General features: G+C 57.9%; 1 protein-coding gene across 1 annotated transcript; it reads left to right on the top strand.

Moving 5' to 3' along the window:
* The first annotated feature begins 958 nt into the window (after positions 1–958).
* On the top strand, positions 959–3,124 carry LOC130147367 (acrosin-like). Its single transcript, XM_056334380.1, has 4 exons — positions 959–1,249; positions 1,587–1,852; positions 2,139–2,284; positions 2,751–3,124. The coding sequence occupies exons 1-4, from the start codon at positions 1,089–1,091 to the stop codon at positions 3,090–3,092; spliced, it is 915 nt and encodes a 304-aa protein (XP_056190355.1). The 5' UTR covers positions 959–1,088; the 3' UTR covers positions 3,093–3,124.
* The last annotated feature ends 4,907 nt before the right edge of the window (positions 3,125–8,031 follow it).

The raw sequence follows: 8,031 nt of genomic DNA, 5'->3' as shown, positions 1-8,031 counted from the left end.
CAAGGATATGACACCTGCCAGAGCGCGTTGCTGTGGCTGACATAGCCAGTGAGGAGTGTGCTGCACCTGCATTTCACTGTGCTTTGTGCAGGAAGGTTGACGTTGCTGGGCTGTGCTTGGCTTATTTGGATTGCCGAGCACTGCTTGGCTGCCATGGCCATCAACAGATTGGCTCTTCAACACCCAAGCACGCACATGCTGCTGTAGTCATTGTGTTCTTTGTTGTGTGTCTGTTTATTGGGAAGGAGCCGGTGGCACAGGGCTGCAGAGAGCAGGGCGGCAGGGAACTCCCCAAAGAGGCTGCGAGGCCACGCTGGGTGTTGCCCTGTGAGCTGTTAGCAGGCAGAGCTGGGAGCCAGGCGCTGCTGCCTGCCACGGGGCCTGCCCACCCTGATCGTGCAAGCAGGGCATTGCGTGGGGCTCTGTCAGGGGTGTGCGATCCCAGCTTCCGCCTCCAGTCCTGCTTGGAACCCCTCCTGTTGCCCCCCATCCCTCCCCCACCGCCACCACGCCCAGCACCTGGAACCAGGCACTCTGTGACATCAGCCCCGTGTCCAAGGGTACCCCAGGAACGGGAATCCTGCGGGCACTCTGTCGGTGGCCGTAGTGGTGGCGACAAGTCTTCGTTCTTGCAGCTGCCACATGTTGCTGGTAGTGATGGATGTTCTCCTCCTCCTCGTTGTCCTGCTGGCCATGTGCTGTCCTGTGCATGGCACATGGGATAGCTGTGGGTAAGTGGCCCGAGGCTCTGGGAGGGACATTGGGCAACCCTTGTGAGCTTCTCTGGAGGGGTCCTGCTTGTCCCCCATGGCCACCCCAGTGGCTCTTGAAGGCCATCTGGGAGGCTCAGCTCCTTGCCATCACCCAGGCTGCCGGCACAACTCGTCTACGGGCTGAAGCAGAAAGCAGGGAAAGGGGAGCGGGCACGCACCCCACGGGTTTCCTCGGCCCTTCTGGCCATGCCTTGAGGGGAGGGAAGACAGCTGGCCTTTAGCCGGAATGGCACAAGCTTCCATGGAGCTAACCAGAATGGAGTTTCTGGTTACAGAGGCACCTGCGGCCTTCGGCCTGCGGCTTTTCACTACGGCATGTCGCGCGTTGTGGGTGGCACAGATGCCCAGCCAGGGGCCTGGCCCTGGATCGTCAGCATCGAGGCTCCCTTGGAAGGAGGCACGGCGCACATCTGCGGGGGTTCCCTCATCAGCCCACAGTGGGTCCTCACATCAGCCCACTGCTTCATCGAGGCCAGGTAAGGAGGACCAGGGATCGGGGCTAGCCCCACACTCTAGCAGGTGCCCTGAGTGCAAAAGCACGTGCTGCTCCCGTCCCGTTGCCCTGCAGTACGCCCAGTGCCTGGGCACTCCGCAGCCACCTGAGAGGCTGCTCAGGAGAAGGCTGGGCTCATGCCACTGCTTCCCAGCAGCCTCCAGCTCGACACTGCTTGAGCCCAAGGAGCACGTGGTCTGTCGCACCCTCCCAAGCACTGCTTTCCTCTCTGCCTTGCCAAGCAGAAGGCAGGGCGACTGCTGTGCTGCTGCAGCATGTGGCTCTGCTCCCTCTGAGCCCTCTCTCCATCTGCCTTCCAGGAACATCACCATGTGGCAGGTGGTGGTAGGTGCCACCCGGCTGACCCAGCTGGGACCTGAGGCCCAGGCACGCAACATCAAGCAGCTGCTGGTTCACCAGCACTTCAGTAATATCACACGGAGGAACGACATTGCCTTGCTGGAACTGGAGCAGCCTGTCCAGTGCAACAGCTACGTACAGCTTGCCTGCGTGCCCGATGCCTCGCTGAGAGTCTCGGAGCTGACAGAGTGCTACGTCAGTGGCTGGGGTGCCAGGACTGCAAGAGGTGAGCTCCCAAAATGTAGTCACGTTGCGAGTGCAAGCTTGGCCAGCTTGGGGAGGCAGGTTGCTCTTCCTGACAGCAGGGGCGAAAGCCAGAATCAGGCTGTGGGGACGTATGCCTCTTAGAGAGGGGGGCGTGAGCCACTGACCCAGAGCAAGGCAGAAAGGAAGGAGCGGTCCAGCGCCTCCCCACATGCAAAGCCAAGCCCCGGGATAGGGCTTCAGTCACGCAGGGAAGGAGAACTGGCAATGAGCTGCTGGGAGTTCATTCCTTTCTGTGCTCTTCACAGCTGGAGGATCGGCATATGTGCTGCAGGAGGCCCAGGTCCACCTCATTGATGCCGGGGTCTGTAACAGCAGCGGCTGGTACAGAGGGGCCATCCACACCCACAACATCTGTGCTGGCTATCCGCAGGGTGGCATCGACACCTGCCAGGTAGGAGCGTGCTACAAGCCAAGCCCCGGCAGCACGGGCAGCCCCGCCACAACCGCCCAAACCTGCACCGTCACGGGCTTTTCCTGGCCACTCACACTCCCATTGCTGTGTCCCCACTGCTGAGGGCCTAAACCCATTTCCCCATGGGTAGGGCCTTTTCCCAGGGCCTGCCTGCCTTGTCCCAGAGGCCTGGCACTTTGTTCACAATGCCCACCCAGTGCCCTTGGCAGCCCAGAGCTTCACCATCCCAAGCCAGACACAGCCTCCTGACACACCTGCAGCACCAACCTGCCGCAGGAAGAGCGAGCCCTGCCTTACAGGCCCACCACCCCCTCCCAGGAAAGCTTCTCCAGAGCTTGGCTGGCCACTAAATACAGCTCTGGAAGTGCCATGAGAGGGAAGGAGCCAGCCACTGGGCTGACGGTGGCCACCCAACAACCCCTTCATCCTCTCTCCTCTGCTGCAGGGGGACAGCGGTGGGCCTCTTGTGTGCCAAGACAAGAGCGCTGACTACTTCTGGCTTGTTGGCCTGACCAGCTGGGGGATGGGCTGTGCGAGAGCAAAGAAGCCCGGAGTCTACACCTCCACCCAGCACTTCTACAACTGGATCCTGGAACAGATGGGCCTGCACACAGCAGTAGCGACTACGGCAAGGCCGCAGCCAGCCTTCACCTCCACCCCCGTTCACAGGCCAACACCAACAGAAGCAGGAAGGTTTACACCCTGCCCACTTCCAGTGCAGAAGCTGTGGGATTTCCTTTCTTGGCTGCAGAAGTTGGTGCAGTTCCTAATAGGAGAAAAGGTTTGATCAGCAGGACGGAGAGGATCCAGGGCTGGCTGCAGTGCACCACCACCACCATTTCCCGCTGGGGCAATGCCTGCTGATGCAAAGGCAGCCTCAGTGTCAAAGGCCTGCTCTGTCCTGCCCGCGCTCCTCTCAACGGAAGAGCTCAGCTGGCTGAGTCCCTGCAATAAAGTGTTTCAGTTCTGTGGCTAACCAGGCGCCAGTCCTCTTCAGTCTCGTGTGCAAGGCCAGGACTTCCACGCCCGGCACCTGCCGGAGGAAGCAGGCTGCAGGCAGACAAGTCGGGCACAAAGGGTCACAGCAAAGGGCTGAAGCTCTGCCTGCTCAGCAAGAAGGATGAGGGTGCAGTGGAACAAGGGAAGGCAGGTCATTGCGGGGCTCAGGGCCTTGGGGATGGCAGCTGGAAGCACAGACTGCCTTAGGCCCGCTCCTGGTGGGATCCCTGTGTGCGTCTGTATGAGGCGCAAGCGAACTTGAACGTGGACTCTCAGGGCCCAGGAAACACAGATCTAGAAAGACCCAAGGCTTGCACCAGGCACTGGTGAGGGAGCCTTGGCCTTGAGCCCCACATATGACATGGACTTAATTTCTAGACTGTTATCTGAGGCATCTACGAACACGCTGTGCTTATGAATCCAGGGAGTGAGGCTGTGTTTCTGTTTCAGTAGCCTCATCCTCTGGTCTCATGGTTTAATGCCAGCCGGCAACCAAGCACCACGCAGCCGCCTGCTCACTCCCCCTCATCCGGAGGGCTGGGGAGGAGAATCAGAAAGGAATGTAAAACTTGAGGGTTGAGATAAGAACAATTTCATAATTTAAACAGAATAAAGAGGTAAGAACATCAGTAATAACAATGATAATAGTAATAATTAAAATGGAAAGGTGGAGGAAAGGGGTAAAATCCAAAAGAAAAGGGAAAAGGGGAGAAAACCCCCAAGTGATGCACAGTACAACTGCTCACCACCTGCTGACTGATGCACAGCCAGTCTCCGAGCAACGATCCCTCCCCAGCTAACCCTCCTACTTTCTATACCAAGCATGACGTCCCATGGTATGGAATACCTCTTTGGCTGGTTCAGGGCAGCTGACCTGGCTGCGTCCCTTCCCAGTCTCTTGTGCTCCCCCAGCACTCTGGCTGGCAAGGCCCAAGAATCCAAAAAGTCCTTGACTTTAGTATAAACATTACCCAGCAACAACTAAGAACATCAGTGTGGCTATCAACATTGTTCTCACATCACAGGCAAAACACAGCGCTGTACTAGCCACTAAGAAGAAAATTAACTCTATCCCAGCTGAAACCAGGACATGTGGAAACCCAGGAAAGGCCTGGACTGCATTCACATGGGTGTAAGCAGTGGCTACATCTGCAGGGATACTTGTCAAGGTATTGCTTTGTCTGTGTCAATCTGTTTTGCCCTTCACATTCATTGTGGCACTCTCTCTGTGTGTATGTGCGTGTCTGGCTCTTTGGAATGCAGCTGCACGCACGTGGGAAGATCCATTTAGGCTGGCATAGGAGCAGCCCCCCAGGTGCCCACCTCATTCAGATCAACCAGACCTGAAAGGAGAAATCCCACAGTGTTCAGAAGCCTGCTGCCTCTGGCTGCTCCGTAACGGAGTGGGCAAGGAAACCCAAAGCAACTCTGCAGCAGAGATCACCGGGTGGGCAGGGAGGCAGCTCTGACTGCCCCACAAACAAAGCAGCGAAAGCCATTTATCCTCGCATCCTCTTCCTGAGCTTTCCCCAACACCATTCTTTTACCTTCAGCAAAATCTCTCCCTATTACCAGCAACACTGCCCTGAAACCAGAAATTGCACATCCTCTTCTTCATTCTCCCCTTTCAAACACCTTTTCCCAACACTACAAGCAGAACAACACCAAGGCAATTAATAATTATCTTCCCCTCCATCATTATCAATACATTGCCATCAAGTATCATGAGTGTCTATTTACTTCTTGTTCCATGATTGTTTCTCAAGGCCAAAAAACCAAACCCACTTATGGGACTTCTTCCCATTGTCCTTTGCATGTACCAAAAGAACATGAACTGCCATGCTGTATTGGAGATTATGCTTCCCTTTCCTAGGCCATTTCTCTTGATCACCTAAGGTATACAAGGGCCACCAGTGATGACAATATTCGGCCCATTTTGTCTGAGTGGGGGGGTCACCCCAAAACTTGCTCCAGCATCTTAATAAACAACCCAAAAGAACTCTGAAGAACCAACTCCCTCTAGCAGAATGACCAGATCCCATGTGTACAAAGTTTCAAAATCATAAACGCTCAATACCTAAACCAGACCCTGCAAACAAAACTGGACAGAGGCAAAATCCAGCAAACAAAATCCAACAAAGTTTCACCTGAGCGTGAGGCAAAATCTGGGCTCTGGGCATCCGCGTAACAGCATATGGATTGGACAATTGTGCACTTCAAATATCCCGGGGGGACTCTGACCCACCAGGGGGACTTCAACCCGCAATGCGATACGACTTCTTTGTAAGCAACCTCAGTGTTTATGACCATGTCGCTGTTATCCCAGAGAGCTGTCACGGAGATTCACCTGGCCAGGGAATCTCAGAACCCTGGCAAAACTACTCCAGTGCGTGCTTGCGGTGCTCACGATTTCTCTGGTCTGTCGAGATTCCGGAAAGCGGGTCCCGTTTGGTCACCATGTTCTGTTACCGAAAATCATAACCAAGAAAGCTCTCTGAGCCAAAGGACAGTTTAGGAAGCTGACAGTGGTTTATTGCCATGCTGGATGCACGGTGGATTTTTCCTCCTAACCCACACACCAAGTTCTCGAGGGTACACATTACAGAGGATAATACGGCACACTGGAAGGACACGCTGGAGCAGCTCAAGGAGAAGGTGCTGCCGACAGAGGCCCATGATGCGGCTGGGTGAGTGCAGTGGGGATGGGGATGGCTTTGGGCATCTCGCCCTGTTCCTTCCAGCTATCCCAGCTGGTGCTCGCGAGGTACCCTGGCATCAGAGCACTTTAGCCAGCAAAGTGTGGGGATGCTGATCAGGAATCAGTGCCTTTTCCTCCCACCGGTAGCAGGTTCCTGACATGAAAGGAGGCAGCAGGAGGGGGCACGTGCAGGACAGAGCCCTCCCAAACCAGAAGTGGGAGTGGGTGCAGAGGCTTTCTGGAGCAAGGCTGGGGGGTGACGGCTCATCTCCCCAAGCAGGGGTGTGACATGCAATGCTGGGGAGCTGGGTTGTGACCTGCTCTCCTGGCAAGGCGCAGGGGGGTAATTAGCGCTGACGAAGGGATGAAAGCGGTGTGAGGGCTGGTTTGGATGGCAGGCATGGGAGCCTGCGCCCTTCCCCTCGCACCCCTGCGCGCCCTGGGCAGCCACAGGTGTGAGGGTGTCTGCCTGGGGGGACCAACCCTGCCAAGGTCCCTCTGCAGCCCTACGTGCCTGTGGGGGGGTGGGGACCCTTTCGTGGCAGCAGCAGGCAGGGGATGCCTTTGGCTACAAGCCTGTGGGCTTTGGGGCGCTGCTTTGAGCCAGGGTTGGTTGTTTGCCCCCTGTCACCCACCCGTGGCTCCTGCCTTCTCCAGGAGAATTACGGCCATCCCATTGCTGCCGCCGCTGACCCCTGCCTCACTGGGCACCCGGGTGCCATCATCAAGCAGTAGCAACGTCAGCATCACGGCCACAGGTAGGGGACACGGGGACCCATCCCCGGCCCCTGGGGATGTCATACCACAGCAAGGGAGGGCTCTTCCCAGGTGTGGGCAGAGGGTCTGGGGGTGCCTGGGCAGGGCAGGGGAGCAGAGATGTGCTGGGGAGGGTCAGCTGTTCTTGCCCCAGGCCTGTGGGGTCCTACAGCCTTGCCCGGCGCTGCCCCACCGAGCCCATTTTTCTGCCTCAGTGGTGCAGAAGCCACGTGATGAGCTGTGCCTGGTCTCAGCCTGACCTCAGGTTTGCTGGGGCATCAGGTGCCTCCTGTGAGATAAGTCGCCAAAATTCAGCTCCGCAGCAGCCTCACCCACCGGGTGCTCTACGGCCACTCCAGCCCCCTATCCTGTGCCCCATCAAGGTAGGGATGACAAAGGTAGGGATCTGGAGGGGCGACCAAGGCTGGGAGGGTGATGCTGTGCACTGGGAGGGATGCATGACTCAGTTTCCGCAGGGAGAGCTGGGTGTGGGAGGGTTGCCTGGGGATGCTGAATTCAGCCCCATGTGTCAGCCACGCTGCTCTCTCCTCAGCACGACAAGATGGAGCTGTTGGGCCAAGACAGCCGCATCCCCAGGGACTGGCAGGACAAGCAGCTGCCTGTGATTGTGGGCAAGGAGGGTACAGCTAAGGCACGCTTGGGGAGGGGTTCCAGCAGGTGCCAAGGGGACGGAAGTGTTGGCATGAAGCCATATTCACCCTGGCGCCCCCCAGCCTGCCTCCCTCTGGTCTTTCTTTCAGGCTTCCCGAGGGACAAGGCCAAGCTGTCCCCAAGGCAGAGGGATGCCCGGGACACCGGCCACCTGCTCTCACAGCCCCGGAGGGTTGGGTCCTTGAGCTGCCAGCTGGGTATGGTCTGTTGGGGTACCGGGGGGGAGAGGGCACCCTACTGTCAGCCAGTGGGTGGGGGCGAGCAGGGGTCGATGCCCCCAGCCAGGCAGGGTGGGATGGAGTCTGGAGTGGGATGGGGACGGGTGAAATGGGATGGAGGGGGAGGGCTGGCGCATGGGGCAACTGGTCCCCACATTGGAGCTGGAGTGAGGTGGGTGGCCATGGTGGGGCAGCCCTGGCCAGTGTGGGACTACAGCCTGTCTGCTTCAGGGTGGGGGCCAGGACCATGTTTCAGGGTGTCTCTGGCCGGGCAGGTGCCACTGCTGCCTGCCCCGTCCTGGGCTGGCAGAGCTGCACACAGCCATTGCCCGCCCCTAGGGCTGCAGGGGGGCTGAGCCCTGATTCTCGACCCCAGGCACCGT

This window comes from Falco biarmicus, chromosome 4 (genome assembly GCF_023638135.1).
Source record: "Falco biarmicus isolate bFalBia1 chromosome 4, bFalBia1.pri, whole genome shotgun sequence".
Lineage (NCBI taxonomy): Eukaryota > Metazoa > Chordata > Aves > Falconiformes > Falconidae > Falco > Falco biarmicus.
Note: the sequence above shows the minus strand (reverse complement) of the source record. Positions and strands in the feature narration are given on the sequence as shown.